The sequence below is a fragment of the Rana temporaria genome, chromosome 4, assembly GCF_905171775.1.
Source record: "Rana temporaria chromosome 4, aRanTem1.1, whole genome shotgun sequence".
Taxonomy (NCBI): Eukaryota; Metazoa; Chordata; class Amphibia; order Anura; family Ranidae; genus Rana; species Rana temporaria.
The window spans coordinates 220,107,429-220,129,516 of NC_053492.1; the positions used below are offsets into that span (position 1 = coordinate 220,107,429).

General features: G+C 43.2%; 1 protein-coding gene across 6 annotated transcripts in view; it reads left to right on the plus strand.

Moving 5' to 3' along the window:
* Positions 1-2,304: 2,304 nt before the first annotated feature.
* Positions 2,305-22,088, plus strand: part of LOC120937006 (isoaspartyl peptidase/L-asparaginase-like) — a 63,422-nt gene continuing 43,638 nt past the window's right edge. The window contains exons 1-4 of one of the 6 annotated variants that reach the window (XM_040349899.1): positions 2,305-2,398; positions 6,186-6,273; positions 7,947-8,153; positions 21,431-21,573. In XM_040349899.1, coding sequence (XP_040205833.1) covers positions 7,961-8,153; positions 21,431-21,573 — 336 coding nt within the window. In that variant the 5' untranslated portion in view covers positions 2,305-2,398; positions 6,186-6,273; positions 7,947-7,960. Of the gene's footprint in view, positions 2,399-4,506; positions 4,523-6,185; positions 6,274-6,651; positions 6,762-7,065; positions 7,092-7,946; positions 8,154-21,430; positions 21,574-22,088 lie in introns of those variants that run through there. The other 5 variants (XM_040349898.1, XM_040349900.1, XM_040349896.1 and 2 more) reach the window with 5 other exon arrangements.

A 22,088-nucleotide genomic window follows, 5' to 3' on the forward strand; every position in this document is an offset into this window, starting at 1 on the left:
CAACACGACTAACTATGTAACTATGTATATGTAATTGTATAATTAAAAAAAAAATAATAATAAAAAGAAATTGAAAACAAAAAAGTGATAAAAGTGTAATTTGCATACAGTATTGCATGACCACACAATTAAAGTAGCACAGTACCGATTAGCAAAAAATGCCCTGGTCATGTAGGGGGTAAAACCTTTCAGAGCTTAAGTGGATAATCACAACCTTGTAATAATTTACTACTATGAAAAGCAGTCACAAAACAGACAAAAGTTTTCTGGAGATTTTATTTTACAGATGGTGACTGGGTCCAGATTCCGGGAATAAAAGTGACCCATGTTTTTTTTTAAAGACAGTGTAAAAATAACAAATTAAAAGTAAGATAAATAAGACATAAAAATTGAAAGCTCCCCATCCCGCCGAGCTCACATGCAGAAGAACATGCATAAGTAAGTCGCGCCCGCGACAGTGTTCAAACCACACATGTTAGGTATTGCCACGATCAAGAGTAGAGTGAGAGCAATAATTGTAGCACTAGACCTCCTCTGTAACTCAAAACTGGCAACAAATTTTTAAATGTCGCCTATTGAGATTTTTAATGGTCAAAATTTGTCACCATTCCACGTGACCCCTTGATAACATTTCTCAAGTTGTGGGGAGCCCTAACAGTAAAATTATTTTTGTAGCGTGGGTTGTCAGCACCCAAGGCAAGACAAGAAATTTGCACCCTTAACCCATAGATATTTAGCGCTCCCTGAGTCCCTTCCACTCCTACTCCTCTATCCTAATTTCTTGTCCCCCATCCCTCTCTCTAGTCGTCTTTCTTGTTCTTTCTCTTAATCTTTCTCTCCCTTTTTCTTTGTTCCTCCCCCTCTTCTCCTCTTCCTTCCATGTATTCTCTATTTGGTGGGGGGAATAGAACATCAGCAATATCCTGAGTGGGAAGGGGTTAATCAAAAAAATTGTTTTCATATATGTGTGTTTTGTAGTTCTAGACTGGTTTATGAAGGTCAAGCTGTAAATATCTTCAAGATTTGTTAAAACAAACTTTTCAAAATATTGATTTTGCAAAAAAGTGTGAGGCCTCGTACACACGACAGAGTTTCTCGGCAGAATTCACCGAGAAACTCGGTCAAACCCGGATTCTGCCGAGAAACTCTGTCGTCTGTACACTTTTGGCCCGATGGAGCCGCCGAGGAACTCGTCGAGAAAATAGAGAACATGTTCTCTATTTTCTCGTTGTTCTATGGGAGAAGGCGGCCCGCCGAGCTCCTCGGCGGCTTCATCCCTGAACTCACCGAGGAACTCGACGTGTTTGGCACGTCGAGTTCCTCGGCCGTGTGTACGGGGCCTGACAGGTATTAAAAAAAAAAAAAAAACGAAAGCCGTCCACTGCAAGCATCAATAAAAGTTCATAGAAAGCCAGATGCATAAAATTGCATTCTAATGCATTTTTATTAATTTTGCATGCATTTCAAATGCATTCTGCAAATGACATGATCTACTTTTATTCATGATTTCATTTTTATCATTGATAGATTACCAACCTATTTTGATAGGTACATTAGGAGCCTGTGGTTTATAGTACTGGCTTGGCATACTAGGATTTTATATTTATTTATAATACAGTTCCTATGGATTACTTCTACTGTATGGGTATTGCCAAAAGCTCTATGTAAGCACGACATGAGTGCAATGAGCACCCAGAATTCTCTCCTTATATGTTTATTTAAATGTGTATTTTTTAAAATTTTAATTATGATTATTTATTTATTTTCTTATTATACATATGTTAGTAGCTCTTATAGGCTTTAATGGTAGCTAGTATCGCAAAGTACCATTGAGCCTTATAATTCTACTACTGAGCCCCTATGCATCATACACCATGGAATAGACTATGCAGTTATATTGTACATTATTTAGGTTGATGCAGAGATTTTGGGCAGCTAGGTCTATAATGCTATATATCTGAATGGTATGAAATTTAGCACAGGTAGCACTGTGGGACCCTGCAACGACTATTACTGCTAGGAGGCTGTCAGATATTTATTTCTATTTTTCTTTGCTTGTACATCTAGGCTAGATTTCTGAGTTGTATATAGATATAGCATAATCAGTACTATGGCAATCCGTGTCCTCCCTCTGCCTCTAGTATTCAACCCCCACAACATGGAAGACATCACCAGACCTGAAGTAATATCACTGCCAACTGGAAGTGAGGCTTGGACTGCATTTCCAGCCAGAACTTCCTGATTGTTTCACTGGTGTGCGTTCCAGACATTCCTGGAATGCCATTCTGGATTCCCTTCGGGAATCTCTATCTACCTACCTATATGCTGGTCCTAAAAACACTTGAAGCACCATTCCTACAGACACAGAATACAGGGGCCTGTGTGGAACATACAATAGGTATGTGCACATAGGCAATTGTGTCACTAAAGTTCACGTGTCAGCAAATTGAAAAGTGTTCTGCTAGCTGCTGTATTCCATCAGGGTACTTCTGTTCATTCAGAGTATATAAGTGTAGTATTGGATCAATGTGTGTGTAAGTGTGCATATGTATACAGTATATGTATTTGTATGTGTTTTTTTTCTCCTCCATTTGACAGCAGCTTCAGCTTTTGCTGGATGTTTTGCTCAGCCATTGCACTGTTTTTGCTCTCAGTGGGCCTGTCCCTTTCTCCCCTTCCTCTTTTTGACTTGTCCCCACCCATTCAAGGGGAGGTGCTCCGGCCCTCATGTCGTGTATAAGAGTTTAAATTCGGTGGAAGGAACTTGTGTAGTTTGGCTCTGATAAAGAAGGTGTTTCCTTCGAAACGCGTTAGCCATTGAGGATCCCGGAGAGGTCCCCCTGCACTCTGTAGCGTGCCAAGTCTAGGACCGTTGGGCTATAGATGATTAGCTGGATGAGCGATTTTAATTATTTTAATTCATATGCTTGTGAGTATTATACTTGTTGATCTTAAATAAATGCTGTGGGATAATGCACCAGGCTGGTGCACCCTCTTTTGTTTGATTTTTTCTCCATCCTGCCTGTTTTCGTCTCCCCCTGGCTCACGGCCGAAGCAGGGGGATTTCAAAGCAGATCCAGTCTCCTCTTTTGAAAGTGTGTTTTTAATCATTAATAAATATTGTTCACATTGTTTACTATAATATGGAGGTTGTGCTTGTCTTTTCTTTTTTGTTTTCACAGTGTCACAGCAATCACCCATGGCATATTCAAGCTGCACCTTCTATCTAGTAATCAGTGGCAATGTGTATAGTCAATTGGGATACCTGCCTCATGGTTTATATTTTGTCTTTCAGTTTTTACTTTGTAACTTCTTCAATTATCTTTTATGATTTGAACATTGCCACACATGCATTTTCCTGAGTACCTTTTATTCATACCACTAAGGTCATCGCCACCACACTTGGCACATTTTATACAGGCTTTGCACTCTGCAGTGGATCACTTTTCAGAAGGCAGTTGACATGGATTGAGGAGATATTATGTAGCTTGTTTTAACATCTTTACATTTAATACAGGCTTTATGGTGGGCTTTATAACAATTCCTTTGGGGGTTATGCGCTGCTGGACAGTTTTCCCTGTCCCTTGCTTTTCGTTTTATTAAAATGCACGGAGGCAATCATGACATGAAAGTGCTTGTTCAGGAACTTCCTGTTACGGGGTGACAACTTTCCTGATTTGTGCTTCTGTCTTGACACACTGTTACATGCCTCTTTTGAAGAATACAAGTTCCTGCAGCAACATACTGTGACGGCATGATCAATGTTTCACCATCAGGAAGCTAGTTCAGAGTAATAATGTGCAGCCAATGTTGGAACAAGTACATGTAGACAGTAATTTCCACAAAGAGGCTCAAGGAGATCAGCAGTACTGGTAAGGACAGTATTTTATGAAACAAGGGGAAATTGTACATGATACAGAATGCTTTAAAGCTAAATGTCCTCAAATTAGCATTTAAATACACTTTATAAACTGGATCCAGTTTCTCACTATTCGTTGGCTTATGGACCAAAGCTTTAAACCTCTCAAAAAATGTTTAACTCTGCAGACCACTTGTTCCTTTTTCTGCTGTCACGGTTCTATGTTTCAAAGACTAATGCCTCCTACACAGGGCTGGATTTTCTGGGAAAAAAAGACAGACAGGCTTTTTTTTCTAGTAAAGTCTGGCCGTATGTAGCCTCCATCTGACTCTTTTTTTCGGAAGTCCGACGGACTTTAGAGAACCTGTTCTCTTTCTTTCCGTCGGATTTCCGACGGACCCACGGCGGACTTTTGCACAGGCAAAAGTCCGACCGTGTGTACAAGGCATTAGGAACCCATGTTTCAAAGCTTTCACTTGCTCATGGACCCAAGCTTTAAAGCTTGTGTGTTGAGTGTGCATACAGGCCATGGCGGATGAGTGCATTACTTATTGTTTTCTTTGAAACTTGCTAATTTCAGGTCTTTTCTGAAGCTCTCTGCAAGTGGTCCTTGGCTCTTGGACAACTCTTCTCATAATTCTTTTGACTCCTGTCAGAAATCCCGTGAGTAACACCTGGTCCTGGCCGGTTTATGGTGAAATTATGTTCTTTCCACTTTCGAAATTATGGTCCCAACAGTGCTCACTGGAACATTTAGAAAGTTTAGAGATCCTTCTGTAACCAATGCCATCAGTATGTTTTGCAACAATAAGGTTGCAAAGGTCTTGAGAGAGCTTTTTGCTTTTACCCATCATGAGATGATTTTTGTGTGAAACCTTGGTAATGAGACACCTTTTTATAGGCCATCAGTTGAGACTGAACCTGCTGATATTAATTTGCACTGACAAGGGGCAGGATTGCTCTCTAATTACTGATAGATTTCAGCTGGTGTCTTGACTTTCCATGCCTTTTTGCACTTCCCTTTCTTCATGTGTTGAATACTTTCTCCCTGTGTCATTCCATTTTATTACACATAACTTAATTTCTGAACTTATAAGTTTTGGTATATTTGTATGTATGGATGGCATGTGTTGTTACCGACATGTGGTGAAACTTACATGTCAAGAGCACCTTTAGAAACATATTTACCTTGAAATATAGTAATACGTGCAATACTTATTTTACCCCCTGTATATTAATGTGCACCTGTACTGACCTAAAATTTTTATAAGGTAACAACAGTGCTAAAGTATAGCACATGGTAGTGTTTGCACATATCGGTGTTAGTATTCAAATCAATCCATACATAACTCCTCATCTACATGTGAACAGCTGATTGACAGGGGAAGGAGTCCATGGCATTAAAAGGAAGGGAATAATATGAATTTAGGCAGAGATCGAGGCCAACTTACAGTCTGAGTCTAGAATTCATGGAGACTCTCCTTTAAGAAATAGAAAATCTTTTTAAAATAATTTCTAAATTAGATACTTAGAAATAAAATTATATTTAAAATCATCATGTAAACCAAACCTTTAATTGTCTGCTTATTAATGGTTCAAATGTAAAGCTTTTTACCATAGATTTACTATAAGGCTGCATTCACACCTGAACGCGGCGTATTTTACTGCGATTTGCCGCGACAAATTGCGGCGTTTTGTCCCGTGATTTGCCGCGACAAAACGCGGTAAAATACGCAGCGGTAACATACACAGAATGGGTGATCAACATTGTCGGCTATGGCCGAACGCCGAAAGCCGCCTCAAAAAAAGGTCCGGGACTTGTTTTGAGCTTCAGGCGTTTCGGCGTTCGGCATGGAGATGTGAACCATCTCCATAGCCGACAATGTAAAATCATCCCTCCAGCGTATTAGGGGCTGCTGTGGCGTCGCGCTTCAGGCGTATATACGCCTAGGTGTGAATGGAGCCTAATACAGTCTTATGCCGCGTACACACGATTGGGCTTTTTCCCGGCCAAAAGCACATCGGAATTCCGACGGAATTCCATCGGAGTAAAATAGAACATGTTCTATATTTAAACTCTGATGGAATTCATTGGAATTTCCGATGGAATTTCACCGATGGGTCATACGCACGGTCGGAATTTCCTATGGAAAAAGTCTGTCTGACTTTTTCCATCAGAAATTCCGATCGTGTGTACGGGGCTTTACTGTGATCAATTGAAAACATTCGGGCATTCTGCATGGAATAGATATGGTATACCGCTCATACTGAACTCTTTGAACTTTAGCTATAGTATTACCTACTTATGATTCCATTTCTATTTTAGTATGCTGGTTGTAACACGTGTGCAACAAGCCGGTTGCTGTAGGAAGAGGATCCAGGAATTTCTAAATTAGATAACATTGCGGTAAAAAGTATATACATAATTTTATGTTTCTTATTATAATAACATTGTGTGAAAACTGTAGTATAACGTTTAAAGTGTGTGTATGTATTCCTGGAAGCCATTACTAACTTTACTAAACCAATGTCAGCTGATGGCCTTGGGGCTGCCTGTATTATTAAATGAGCATTGCTGCTACTGCCATACCCAATGCCCAGAATAATGGTTGATATGTTACATTTAGTGTAAATGCAATTGTGCTACACAGAAAAAAAAAAATAAGATTTTCATTTTTCGTTTTTACAATGGTGTGTTTTATATGGCTTGTAGCCCTTTAAGTAAAACAGATAGGAATGCCAGTTAAACATAAAGCTGACAGTCAATAATTAACAGGTTTGACTGATTTTGAGAAAAATGCACACGGCATAATGTTTTAGCCTTTACAGCAACATTGTGTAACTGTTGGAATGATCTAAATGTTTTGATTGAATTCTACAATAATATTCTAAGAAGCTGCAAGTAAGTTACTTTTACTGCTATATCAGGCATATTACATAGCATGAGATATTAGCAAATAATTTATGGGGTTCCTGAAACAAACTGCAGTTGCTATAGAACAGTATTGATCTCTACAGGAGAGTCAGGACGCCCACTAACACACAGCTCCTTTCTCTATCTGCAACGTAGAGAGCGTCCTGACTCTCCTGTAGTCCAAGGGAGGGGGCGAACACGACACTCCACACCAGGGAGAAAGCCTTGCATTACTGTGTGGAGTTACAGACAGAAGAACAGGAAGTGAGGATTTCTCAGAAGAAATAAGGACATTTAAAAGCAAAATGGAAGGATGAGGTAAATGAAGGAGGACTGCACTAAGGTAAAGGAAGCCATTTAGGAAACAAAATTGCACCTTTACAACCCCTTTAAGCAAGTCAGTCCATCCTTAGAGTAACAAACAAACTTGCCAACAATAATAGATAACAAATTTAAAGTTTGTCACAATACTTTACTATTGTCCTTCAAAGAGATTACAATCTATTTCTATAGCCAACAAAGTTTAAACTGACCTTTTTTTGTGAACAATATAGATTTGTTTTGACAAAATAAGCTGTTTTTGTACCCGGAGCCATCAGTCCTTTTTCTAACTCAATTTACTAAATTTAGCATTTTAACAATGTAGGTGCATAGCAGAATAAACTATAAAGAAGGGTAAAATATCTTTGACAGATAAATGATCAAAATGTTTAAAGCTAGCCGTTACAATACAATGGCATTACATGTAGACTCATCTGTGCAACATGAAATAAAGGTTATATAGCCACCAGATCCTCGGTATCATCAATTTGCATTGGGTGCATGCAGAGCAGTAGAACACCTACTGATCCCCACTCCCGAATCAATTTGACCAGAGAATAGAGAAAGTCAAATGGGGAAGTGGGAGAGAAGGGTGCTTGTAGAAACACAAGGTAAAACAGTATTTGCCTAACTTGGGGGGTGTTAGTATGTAAAATAAAAGCAATGGTTAAGCTCTGCAAAAAGGTACGGTAAACAACAAATTATATAAAAAAGGCGGACTCAGATTACCATGATGTCTCCAATCTGTTTTACCAAGCAATTGAACAGGTGTACCTAATAAAGTGGCCAGTGAGTGTATATATAATACTATATATTATATATCCTTTTTTTGAAAAATATGTTTTTCTTCAGTTCAAATACAGAAAATGGACATCAAGCCAGTTATTGTAGTCCATGGAGGAGCATGGGCAATACCAGATGATCTGGCAGAGAGCAGCAAGGATGGTGTTAGATATGCAGCAAAGCGGGGATTTTCGGTACTAGCAAATGGCGGAGGAGCTGTTCAAGCTGTGGAATGTGCTGTGCAAATGCTGGAAAACAACCCAGTATTTGATGCAGGTATGTTTCTGTGAAATGTGAGAGTTGCTTTCTCTTTATCATGTTTTATAAGAAAATGTGTAAAAGGGTCTTTAAAGCCTCGTACACACGATAGGTTAACCAGAGGACAACGGTCTGAAAGACCGTTTTCATCGGTCCAAACCGATCGTGTGTAGGCCCCATAGGTTATTTAACCTTGGGATAAAAAAATGTCAACTTGCTTTAAAATTTAACCGATGGATTGCTAACCGATAGGTCAAAACCGATCGTTAGTATGCACAACCATCGGTTAAAAACCCGCGCTTGCTCAGAATCAAGTCGACGCATGCTTGGAAGCATTGAACTTCGTTTTTTTCAGCACGTCGTTGTGTTTTACGTCACCGCGTTCTGACACAATCGTTTTTTTAACTGATGGTGTGTATGCACAACGGACCATCAGTCAGCTTCATAGGTTAACCTAGGACCTTCAGACCGATGTCCTCTGGTTAACCTATCGTGTGTGCAAGGCTTAATACTAGCTTTGATTTTTAAAATGGCTATTGTATTTATCAGCAAGCAATTGGAAAATTGCAGCCTGTCAGTGAATTTATTTGTTGAGATTTTTAAATTTGATGTTCTCAACATTTTGTTATCATGCTAAATATTTAGGTACATGCACAAGGTTTTTATCTTAAAGCCCAAGGCCAGCCATAGACAGATCAAAATTTGGTTGGTTCAGCAGAAAACAGATAATTTTTGATCTACGAGCAGGCTAGTTGTACTGAAATTTCTCTATCAATTGCCTTCAGTAAAACCAGCCTGTCTTTTTTTTTTTGCTGATGGCAGTGATCATTGTATTCTGATAGTGGGGAAACCCCTCCCACAGTCATAATACAATAGCACTGCAGGAGGGATTCTCCAAAAAACACTAATGCCCCGTACACACAATCGGAATTTCTGATGCCCTAAAATCTGATGGAATTTTTCATCGGAATTCCGTTCAAGCTGTCTTGCATACACACTGTCAGACCAAATTCCGACTGCCCAAAACGCGGTGACGTAAAACACTACGACGAGCCGTGAAAAATTAAGTTCAATGCTTCCGAGCATGCGTCGACTTGATTCTGAGCATGCGTGTTTTTTTCCTCCGTCGGAGTTGCACACAGATGATAAGAATTTCCTATCGTTTTTTTCCCATCGGAAAAAAATAAAACATGTTCTATTTCTAAACATTACGATCATGTGTACGCGGCATACCTGTGTTGGTGGTTCAAGGAAAGAAAACTGTGGCTTACTTAACACCTTCCCATCCGGCCTATAGTACAATGACAGCCAGGTGGTAGCACTGTTGTTCTGGGAGGACACAGGCTCAGCTGATGACTGATCACTGTACCGGCCCGCTGCCAGTACCATGTAATCGCTGTGACCAATCACATCACAACACATGAATTTTTAAACAATGGATGGCTTTCTTTCATGCCATCCATTGTATACAATTCTGTTGCTAGCTGTGATTGGTCAAAGTGATAAAAAGAAACCTATTTTTTACCAAAGATAGCACAGTTTGTGTGCAAAAAAAAATTATACTAAATTATTATGTGTACAGTGTTGAATGACCACGTAATTGTCATTCAAAATGCGACATCGCTGAAAATTGGCCTGGCAGGAAGGGGATAAAAGTGCCTGGTATTGAAGTGGTTAAGCTAAGTCTTCCCAAATTTGGAAATCTTTGATAAGGGAGATAATGGCCAAAAGGTAAAAGGAGTCTGTATTAAATATAATTTGTATAACTTAATAAAAGTAAAATTTCCAGCATTATTGATAATGATTAATTAATGAATTGAGCCATTAAGTCATCTGCCACTGAGAAGGTTCCGAGTCCTTTAATATTAGGATGCACTAGGATCTGCCCCACTCAGAGTTGTTCGGTAATCATCAGGATCAGCACGATTACAGCAGGATGTAATGAAAATTTGGATAGATAGGTAGATAGATTTTGTAGAGAACAGGCACACTGATGTTGCAGGTGTGTGCTGGGTTCTTAGGAGAGTCAGGATTAGAGTTCAGGGCTCCACCCTCCCAGAGAGCCCATGGGTGTGCAAGGGTGCAGAGAGGTGTGCATGTCTGCACAGTGCTGTCCAGGACAGGACAGATAGAGGTCCTGTCCTGGACAGAGAGTCAGCCTGTTTTTAAATCTGCTGTGGACTGGTGTAAGTGGCATCTGGCAGCATTAGATCAAATGAAAGATGAAAGCAAGCCATCACTCAGTTTGAGGGGAGAGTAGGTGGTTGTCCATACCCGGGAGATGAGTGTTGTTGCCCATAGCAACACAGAGGAGGCCAGTCTGGTCTGTCTGTGGACTATTGGGTATGCATAACAAGAGTCATGACAGATGGGTTGCAGAAGAGCTGGTACAGCCAAGTGGCAAGCACTGGTAAAGTTCTGTGGTCTGAGAGTGTGGTCTGCCATTGCAACAAGAGGAAAGGTTTTGCCTGGATGGAAAGAGAGAAGTGGCTCAGTGTTCCCACAAAGAGGGCTCGGATGCCTGGGAGTCTGTTTTACCCTGTATCCGCATGGACAAATACACCAGAGAAAGTGCTGCAAAGGAATGATTCCTGAAGCAAAAGAAGATTGCAATACCTGCCAAATGCAATGGTAAGACTGTTGCTGTTACAAATATGAGAGAGACTGGTTATGCAACTTAACCCCTAAAAAGGCATATCTGGTGTGGAATGAACTCACTGGTAAGTGCTACATTTGAGTTAAGCAACCCCCAAGTTGTCACTATATACTGTATCTCAACACCAGTCCTCTAGGCGCCCCAACAGGTCATGTTTTCAGAATTTCCCTCACGGGAAATGGCTGTGGTATTTACTAAGGCACTGAAAATAATACAAAGCCTGAAAACATGACCTGTTGGGGCGCCTTGAGGACTGGAGTTGAGAAACACTGGTATATACCATATATATACAGTATATACCACTATAATGATTCTATGTGTTTATGTTGGGACTCATATTTGTTATGGTTAGATATTGGATATATTAAAAAGATTCAAACTCCTGAAAACTGAGTTTGGTAGCATAAAACAGCCCAGCAGGAACTGAGGAGTTGTAAATATTTCAAAGGCATGAAACATATTACACAACATGCTGATCTTCAAAGTTCATTTTTCAAGCACATAAAGAGGAATACAAAATGCACTATTTTGCTGTAATGGAATGGCAATGAAAGCAAAGACATATGCAACACAAGGGAAGATGTGTCTGTAAAGAAGAGCAAGCAACTGAAAGCTGATTACAGATAATTAATTATGAGACCCCAAAATACAACTGCATTTTTAAAGATACAACTTACTAGACAGAATGAAATTAAACAGTATGTGACATACCCTAGTTACTTTGAATTAGAAAATCCTGAGTGGCCTGAAAACTTCTGGCAGTTACCGGCCCCCCAACCGTGTCCCCCCCCCCCGTTTTACTTACCTGAGCCCCGTATTTCCCTTGGCAGAGATGCGTTGTCCCTCATTGCACGGGGGTCCCGGCTCTTGTATGGATAGATTGATAGCAGTGCAGCCTGTGGCTCCCACTGCTGTCAATCAAATCTAATGACCCTGTCACAGGGGGGTGGGGCCAAGTCCGGAATTCGTGTCTATGATGCTGAATACTGGACTCGGGAGCGCGCCCACAAGGTAACCCCCCCCCCTGGAAAAAGGCTTCTCCTAGGGGGTTATCTGATGCGAGGAGTAGCCACGAGAGCCGCCGAGGGACCCCAGAAGAGGATGATTGGGGCCACTCTGTGCAAAACAAACTGCACAGTGAAGTTAAGTATGACATGATTGTTATTTAAAAAAAAGACTTATAATCACTTTAAGAACCTCAAGATACTTTATTCCCCTCACTGCCCAGACCAATTTTCAGATTTAAGCGCTGTCACAGTTTGAATGACAATTACTCAGGCATGTAACACTGTACCCAAATTGCATTTTATCATTTTCTGAAACAGATAGGGCTCTTTTAGACAGGTGTTGAATTCTAAAGTAGCCTTAAAACATATTATTGCACCTATAGTGTTAATGTGCATTTGGATGTGCTGCACAGGCTTTCATGTTGCGTCAGCCAACTCTCCTCAAAATCCCTGTGAGATGTTTTTATTTTTTTTGTACAAAGCTAAAATGGGAAATTATAACTTTTGAGGATTGGAACAGTACCTTAAATACACTGCAAATGTCATTTTACTTGTTATGTGTTTCAATAGAAGTGAATAAAGGCAGTTGCAACGCATCAACACCTGCCAAACTCTGCAGGCAGCATTATTTTTGCCTCACCGCAACGTAAAGTAATGCTAACGCTGCAGTGTGAACACATTCATCAGCTCCCTATTTTAACAATTTTGAGTGGGATTGATAGGAAGTGTTAAAAATGCAACCCAACTGGATATTTTAAATGTCTGTGTGAAAGAGCCCGTCAAGGTTTCTTTTAGTGGTATTTAATCACAACTGGGTTTTTACTTTTTTGTTGTCATTGACAAGTTATTTTTCACACACAACACGAGCATACTTATAATTGCACCCCAAAACATATTCTCCTACACTTCCTGAGTATGGGGATACCACGTGTGTGGGAGTTTTTCACAGCCTAGATGCAAAGAGTCCCAAAAGCCAAGGAACACTTTTGAGCTTTCAAGGAGTATAAATTACACATAAGTTATGCATCTAATTTCCTGACTACCTATTACATTTTTTGAGGCACTGGAGCACCAGGACAGTGGAAGCACCAACAAAATGACCCCATTTTGGAAAGCAAACGCTCCAATGTATTTTCCGAAAGATTAGTGAGTCTTTTAAAAATGTACTTTTTTTGCCAAAAGTTTTTGGAAGATGCATGAAACAAAATATTTTTTTTTTTTTTTTTTTACACAAGGTTGTCAATTAACCACTTCCCGCCTGCAGCGCGGCTATCGGTCTTGCGGGGTGTCAGTCTGACACCCTGCATCTCCGATCTCGGTAAAGAGCCTCCGGCGGAGGCTCTTTACCACGTGATCAGCCGTGTCCAACAACGGCTGATCACGATGTAAACAGGAAGAGCCGTTGATCGGTTAGTCTAGTGTTACCAGGAATGCCATTTTAACTAGACAGACAGTACAGAAGGCTGAATCAAGGATGCACAATATTTCTTGTGGTTACAGAAGTGTAGTTGTTTGCATGGGATGGCTGCAGGGGTCAAGTCCTGGGGAAAAAAGTGTGGGAACTCCCACCGAAGATCCACTCCACCACCAAAAAAAAAAATGATACGCTCATATGCATAATTACTAAAGCGCATGTTTTTTTTCTTTAAGCAAGTTCTTTCTAAATCCCGCGATAACTCGTGGCAGACCTCCGCAATGTCTCCTGGGGACAATGACAAAAGCTCCCAGGACACATTGCGGCATCGAGGAAGTGACGGAATACCCGCACACTACCCGATGAATTCATATACAGGAAGCGGCCAGTAACATAAAGGATTAATAAGGTTCGCCTGCCCCTGACAAGTGAGTCAAGCTGGGCATCGCTGCTCAGTGAAGGATTGGCTCGGGTGGCTCGGCTGCTTTAGTCCTGCAAAGGGAACTGCGTTCCTGCTGTAAAAAAAGTGCAGGAACTCCGTTCCCACGCATTCCCGCAGGACTTGAGCCCTGGATGGCTGTGACTGGGGTTCCGCAGGAACATCGTTTGTTCAGGCACTGGCAGACACATCAGCAAACAGGCAAATGATCAGTCCAGGCAGCAGGCAGGAAAGTGGGTTGCAGGAAAGAAATTAGCTTGATTTCCCCATCAACACATACAGTGCTGAGCCATTGTCTGCTTCCGATCTTCAGACAATGATTATTGCTAGTGGCTATAGCAGCTGCTAGTGAAAATCACAGATAAAACCAAGCATGCTGGTTGTATCCAACTTGGTACACTAAGCTTGCCCATAAACAGTTTGAATCTTGGCCAGTTCAGCTGGAACCAGCTGAAAATTGAATTGTGTATGGCCTGCCTTAGGGCTCTTTCACACGGAGCGGACCGTTTCTGGGTCCGCTCCGTGTGTCCGCCAAAGCTCAGCGGGGATCCCCACACAGTGCAGGGACCGCCCTGTCTCTGCTCCGCTGTCCCCTATGGGGGACTGGATGCAGACGGACCGTCTGTCCGTCTGCATCCAGTCAGTTCCGCCGAACGGAAGAAAAATAGGGTTTCGTCCGTTCGGAAAAGCGGATCCCGACTGACGTGGACGCTAGCGGATGCTCCATCCGCTAACGGACGCGTTCCCATAGGGATTCATTACAAGTCCGTTAACGGACTTGTAATGAACGGACGAACGGTCCGCTGGTGTGAAAGGACCCTTAGAGCACTGGACTAAATGCAAAGTAGTGATTCTATTGGAAAACATATCTCCCTTGCCAGCTATAGTATTCTGACAGCTAATACCTGTAGTTATCAGACTATCCAAATCAACTTTGGTCGAGCCCAGATATGCCAAAAGAGACTACCTTTAGTATCTGGCTTTTGTTTCCTGACTTGCTCTCAAATACAGTAGACACGTGCATTCGTTTTCATCCGAATGCATTTTCATCCGATTTTCGGGTATTTTCATTATCGTTTTAACAAACAAAAACGAAAGACATAAAAAATGCATTTTTTTTTCATTTTCGTTGTTACAACAGTTCGATATAGATAGGAGATTCGGCATGATGCTGACAATAGCAATCTGTGTCTATCGAATCTGCGGTCGAATGTGCCTAACCTAAACTCTATTAGTCCAAGATTATTCTACATAGAGAGGAAATATTCGACATAGAGAGAAAAAGATTCGACATTATAGAGACAGTTTTGGGGTAGACCATTTGACATGAAGATTCGACGAAGCAGCAAAAAACATACAAATGTTGAGTCTGTCATTGAAGGCTTATGGGGCCAGATCCACAAAAGAGATACGCCGACTTAACTCGATTTTTCTAAATTTACACGGCGTGTATCTTTGCGCCCGATCCTCAAAACGAGAAGCGCCTGAAATTCGGGCTTTTCCGTCCTACCTAAAAATATTACGCTGGCGCATTCTCGTGCGCAAATTACGCTAGGCACGCCGCTTTATTTGATAGGCAAAGATGCAAATGAGGGAGATAGGGCGATCCACAGAATTAAGTGTGTGCGCCGTAGATTACGCCCTGTGCGCACCTGTTAGTTTTTTGGTGGGATTTTACACATTATAAAAGCAGCCCTAATTTTACACATGCCGTCTGAATGTCTGCTGAAGCAACACCATTCAGGAAGAGCTCAGCACACAAACGTTCAGGACTGAAATCTCTCTGCCAAAATGCCAGGACCAGCAATGATACTAGCTGCATTAGTTGATATAGAGACACAAAGAAGGAGGAGGGCACAGAGGAGGAGGATGAGGGCACAGGAGAGGGTCTACCGCCCACGGCAAGATTTGTTTGGCATGCCTGCTTGTGAAGTTTACCGCACCTACAGATTTACCCGTGAGGCCATCCTGGAATTAACATCAATACTTCAGGATGATATTATCAGCCCAACCCAACGCTCCCATGCCCTGCAGCCACTCACCAAAGTACTGGCCACTTTGCATTTTCTGGCCACTGGCTCATTCCAACGCACAAGTGGAGGCGTGGCTGGGATGGCACAATCCTCCATCAGCAGGTGTGTGCACCAAGTGGTCCCTGCAATCCTGCTGCGCATGGGAAATCAGTTTCAGAAACCCACCCAGGAGGATCAGCGTTTAAAGTCAATGACCGACTTTTACAACCTTGCCAGATTTCCACGCACCATCGGGGCCATTGATTGTACCCATGTGGCACTACAACCACCCCATGATACTGAGCACATGTTCCGGAATCGTAAAGGCTGGCATTCCATTAATGTGCAAGTCATCGTCGATGCCCATGGCCTCATCTGGCACGTCTGTGCTAAATTTCCTGGATCCTGCCATGATAGTTACATTTACCGGCAGACACAGATCTCCAGAGATTTTGACCAGAACATGTATGGAGACAGCTGGCTGATTGGTGAGTGACATGTGTGTCAGGTATGTCCCCCCCATGATGCTGACATCACAAGGGGCACATGCATGACTAATATCCTCCTGTCTTTTCCCTTACAGGTGACTCTGGATATGCCTTGGGACCTCATCTAATGACCCCATTCAGGAACCCCCAAACCCCAGGAGAGCAACGCTACAACCAGGCGCACATACGAACCCGGGGAGTGGTTGAACGGACCTTTGGGCTTCTGAAGTCCCGCTTCAGATGCCTGGATAAGTCTGGGGGTACCCTGCTGTATTCCCCTGACTTTGTGTGCCAAATAATTGGGGCATGTTGCATACTCCACAACTTTGCCCTCAGAAGGGGACTGCATATTGACTTATGTAATGACCTGACCCCTGACCCAGGCAATACTATCCCAACCAACTCTACCCGGTCTGCTGAGGGCACAACAGCTAGGAGACGCCTTGCAGAAGGCATTTTTTCCCAGTAAATGTACATGATTAATGTCACAATAAGTATGTTTTTTTTCACTGTAAATGCACATGATTAATGTCACAATAAGTATGTATTTTTTCACTGTAAATGCACATCAATAAAGTCACAATGATAATGCATGAATGCACACCACTGTGGTTCCTTGCACAGACACATCACATGCACATCGAATTGGATTAGATCCAAGTCCCCCCCCCCCCCCTTGGGACTTGGGAGCAGTAACGCCACGCCACGGCTCCAATTATGTCACTGTGCATTCATACACCATTCAGGAACCTGGGATTGCACTTCTCCCTGGTCCTGGGGATCCCTTCTCCACCAAAACTGAGGGTGACAACCTTAATTTCTTAGGAATGCCACCCCCCCACATTCACACATCATTCACACACATAAACCAAATCATAAGTACAGAAGACCAAATAAAAAAAAAAAAAATATGCATAAACAAAAAAAAACAAGTATCCCAGCAAATTTTTTAGCGGCGGCGATTGCTACGCCTTGGCTGGGCAGGGGCACGGGCAGGGGCACGAGCACGGGCAGGGGCACGGCCACGGCCACGGCCACGCCGTCGCGGAGGATGTCCATTGGGGGGGTGTTGAGCTGGGAAAGGAGGAGCCTCCTGGGGGGGTTGAGCTGGGGAAGGAGGAGCCTCCTGGGGGGGTTGAGCTGGGGAAGGAGGAGCCTCCTGGGGGGGTTGAGCTGGGGAAGGAGGAGCCGCCCCTGCTGGCCTGCCCTCCATGGCCCCTGCAATGCGAGTGAGACAGGCAGTGAGGGCAGCCGCATTGGCCTGGCCAGACCTTGTATTGTCCTGCACAGCCTGGGTCAGGGCACTCAGCTCATGGGCCACGCGCGTTGTGGCGGTCTGTATGTCATTCAAACATGTTATGACCGCCGTTGAGTTGGTGGCCACATCACCGAGTGCCTCCATCATTTCACCATGGCTGTGCTCCATCTGCGTCAGTTTTTCCAGAATTTTACCAAGAATGCGGGTCTGCCGGGCATTGTCCTTCACCACACTGGCCGACAGACGCTCGCCCACAGCCACGGTCTCCTGGGTTGTCCCCCTGGCTGCCGCTGAGTCTTGCGGGCCTGGAGGAGGGGAGAGAGTGACCCTGGTGACTGGAGGCCTGTTGGGGGAGAAGTGGGAGGGGCTACCCCTGATGGTGGCCTGACTGGTGCCAGCCTCAGGGGTAGTCTCAGGGGAAGACTCAAAGGTCATCATATCAGTGGCCAGGAGGACTTCCCGGCCAATCTGCATATTTTCCTCCTCCTCCCCCTCATCATCCTCCTCCCACTCAACCTCAACCTCCTCCCCCTCAACCTCCTCATGAGTGTAGGTTTGGCCAATCCCCTCCCCTGGGGAATCCTGCCCTTCTTGGGACTCATCATCTGCCTGTCTTGGGGGTGGTGCTGCAGCCTGGCCCGATGGGCCTGCAACCTCCTGGCCTCCAACCTCCTGGCCTCCAACCTCCTGGCGTGGAACCTCCTGGCGTGTAACCTCCTGGCCATCTGTGGAGGACACAAAACAATCACATGTTTGAGGAACCACACACTTGGCACATCTTCCCTTCCCCCACACATGCTAATCAACAGAGAATAAACCAAAAAACATACCTGTCCTCCTAGGAACATCTGACGTATAGCCAGGCAGGCCCACCACCTGCTGTGGGTGGAAACACTGGGCCACTGCCCATTCCTCCTCCGTCAGTCTGACTGGGCAGGGTCCCCCTCCTCCAGTGCCCCTGGTATGGGCGTCGATCCTTGCCATCTTAGTCCGGACGACGCTTCTCAGATCGTTTATTTTTTTCTGTATGCCAGCGGGGGTCCTAGTCTCCCCCCCCCCCCGCCGCATTGATCTGGTCCGTTATCTTTTTAAGAAGCTGCCTCCTCCTGGCCGGGGTGGTGTTCTGGCTCTCAGGGCCATGCAGAAATCGCCCATATTTCACAATGCCCCGAGCAAGAATTTGCTTCTCTCCCAGGGTGAAATTAAGCTTCCTGCGTTTAGGGGGCATCTCATACACCACCCAGCAACAACAAACACACCCGACAAACAATCGACAATACACACCCAAAAACCTGACAAAAATCTATACCACAAAAAAATCAAGAAAATCTAAACACACAAGGACACAGCTAATAGTAATTCAAAAAGAAACACGCACCAACAAACACCAAAAAACAAACACCAAAAAACAATCAGCAAAAAACAATCAGCAAAAACAATAACAAACAAATTAAATAAATACACTTCTCAAACACAAACAACAACTAGACTCTCCAACTCCTCAAACACTTTTCTCACAAACACAACTTACCAACACACAAACAAACAGAGCAGAAGCAAATTGCTCATGGAAGGGGAACAATGGGATATACTTTAGCAAGGGAAGTGTGTGTGTGTGGTGCTTTTTAGACACAGGGCGATCCTCAAACTAAGTACACTTGGCCTTTTACCTATCTCACTGATTGCGCCGAGATAAGTTCTGCACATGCCCAGTGAGGTCCCGATTCGTGCGCGCATGCGCAGTAGGGCCGGCGCCTCATTTGCATGGGGTCACGGCTCATTACAATGAAGCACGCCCACTTCCTTCCCACTTGCAAAAACCCCGCCTTACGCCTCTGAATTTAAGTTACGCTGGCGCACATTTAGACGCAAATGCGCTGTGGATACGGCACTTACGACACCAACTTAGGGCAACGTAACTTAAATCACATAAGTTAGGAAAAACTAAATTTGCACCGCTGGCTGAGGATCTGGCCCATGGTGTCTGTCGAAAGTTCTACGAAGATTCGACAAGCAGCTTAACTGTACGATGCTGTAATCGTACATTTCCGGTCAAATGTTCGGCCCACAGGCTATAAAAGAATTTGAATGTTGGTTGACTGGTAATAATTTTTAAGTACAGTTATTACTAGTGTTATACAACATTAGAATTCTTCTATAGCTTGTAGGCGGAACATTCGACCGAAAATGTATGATTGCGGCGTTGTACAGTTTAGCTGCTCTGTCGAATCTTCTTAGAACATGCGATGGACACCATAAGCCTTCAATGACAGATTCGACCTTAATTCATTCGGATTTTTGGACAAATGCATTTTTTAACGATACAAATGTAGCGCCCCCTTACTTTCAGTATGGAGTTGGTGGGGAATGGGAGAGTTATTTTGCTCCCATTCATAATTTGCTAAATTTAGGCTGCTGTCATTCCTGGGCTGTCCTGTGGGTCAGTCTGCGCTCCAGGGGTGCCGATCCAACCCCTGGGCGACAGTTGGCGCTAGAGGGGTTCTGGCAGAGCCGCTTTTCCCCAGCAGCCAATGAGAGGAGTTTTCCCCTCACGGGGCATGCTGGGGGAGAGTATATCTGTGGCAGACGCCATTTTCGTTGGTTCTTCGCGGGTTCCAGGTGCGGCACCCACCTTTAGGGTGTGCGCATCCAACAAACCCCGGCGATATGGCCTACCAGGCCGGGGTCGCATGCTACGCAGAGCTCCATGTTGCTGAAAGGGGCCCCAGTGACTTGCTGGGTCCCCGGCTCTATTGAAGAGATCCCAAGCTATGTGCTGAAAGGTGGGGGATCGACTCCAGGAGAACCCAGGGGCGGGTTATCTGAGGGGGCCTGAACGAACCATCGGGGATCTGGTGACCGGGACATTGACAGGTACGCTTCAACTGTCACCCGGTGACCCTAATCTAATTTACTGGGAGGATTCGCTCAATCCATTTAGCTCAACCAAGTACTAGGCCTGTTGCAGAATTCCTTAGAGCCAGGCCTGTGGCAGAGGTTTGTTCCTCCCAGCAACCTTAAAGTGGCGCTTCGGCTGCCAGGCTCGTGGCAAGAGTCTGTCCGGAGGCACTTCACCCACTCTGGCTAGAGTGGCGACGAACTGTATCTACTACTACTGAGAGCAGGATTGCTCCTTCTCATATCCAGGCCTGATACTGCAAAGTTCTCTATTGCTTCATCAACCTTTTCTCTCACACTCATGTTGATGTCGGTCATGTTGGGCCTGAGAATAAAGCATTCAGAAAACCTTTATTTACTGACTGGACATTCGCTCACTAATCTACTCATCAACTTCACGCCTAGACAACGGTAAGAGGTAACTTAATATGCCGATCCCAAAACAACCAGCGGCTCCTGAGGGGGTAGCTCTACACAAAATAAATAAAAATGAATTTCGGGAGTAACTAAATTAATTAATTTTTCGGACGAAAACTAAATTCCGAAACAAAATATTTCAGTGTGCACATGTATAAAATACAGTATAACATCATCCAATTGGTTGGTTTGGACAGTGAATATTTGCATTTGGGTCAGTGATTTTGTTTTATAACAGTAACTCAAAAGTGAAAAGATAATAAAGAATGCATCTTGAAATTTAGCTTTGCTCTTATTTTTATGGTTCTGCTAGCAACAGAACCTTTCATATTTTAAAATACTTTAATGCTGCTTGAATTGTTCTGTCATCCCTGCTTCTCACTGCAAAATCATTTGGTGGAAAATATACTAGCCAGGAAATGTATGCTGGTACATGAAGAATCCAGTGCCCTGCAGATATTATGATGTAAAAGACAAGATACCACATTTATGACTGAAACGGTGCAATGATATTAGTATGTTGCCAAAAGCATTATATTTACTTAAAAGCTTGTGACACTAAGAGCAAATATATTTCACTGTAATCAAGTCTAATAGCTGCCAGGATATTTGTAGTAAATACCTCTAAAATTGTTTTTCTAATATCTTTCCAATGCTTTAGGGCAGTAATGTTTTCTTTTCTTTCAAACTGAATTGCTTTTTACAGGTCATGGTGCTGTGCTGAATGCAGAGGGTGATGTGGAACTTGATGCAATTATAATGGATGGCAGAAATCTTGCTGTAGGTGCAGTTTCCTGCATCAAAAATATTGCTAACCCTGTCATGTTTGCACGAACAGTTATGGAGAAGGTACAGTAGGCTAAGTTTTTTATTGGTGTATGTGACAACAGTCAATGCTGACTTTTTCATAACAGAACTATGTGCATTGTAGCATTTGCTCTGACGGGACAACTGCACATTTAAACTACATTTTATAGATAGCCTCTCTTGAGCTGAAAACATAAAGGTATGATGCAAAGACATTAAAGTGTACCTGTGTCCAGCCTATATACATTGAAGCATTTATGTTTTCTTAATAAACAGAAAAAATATGGAAAACAAGCCCTCATTGACTATCCAACACAAGAGAGTGAAGCCGCACCATTGTGATACTTCATGTGAAGATCGACTTTAGCTAGTGTCCTCCCATATGCCACTCCCATGAGTGTGTCACCCTCCCATGGGCTTAATAGAGGTGGGAGTGACAATCTGCACCAGGGTTATGCACATCATTAGTCATGTCTGATATCAGATACAGCTGAGTTAATAGGAGAAGCAGAACATCCACTGATCTCAAAGGGCTACATTCAAATAACTAGTACATA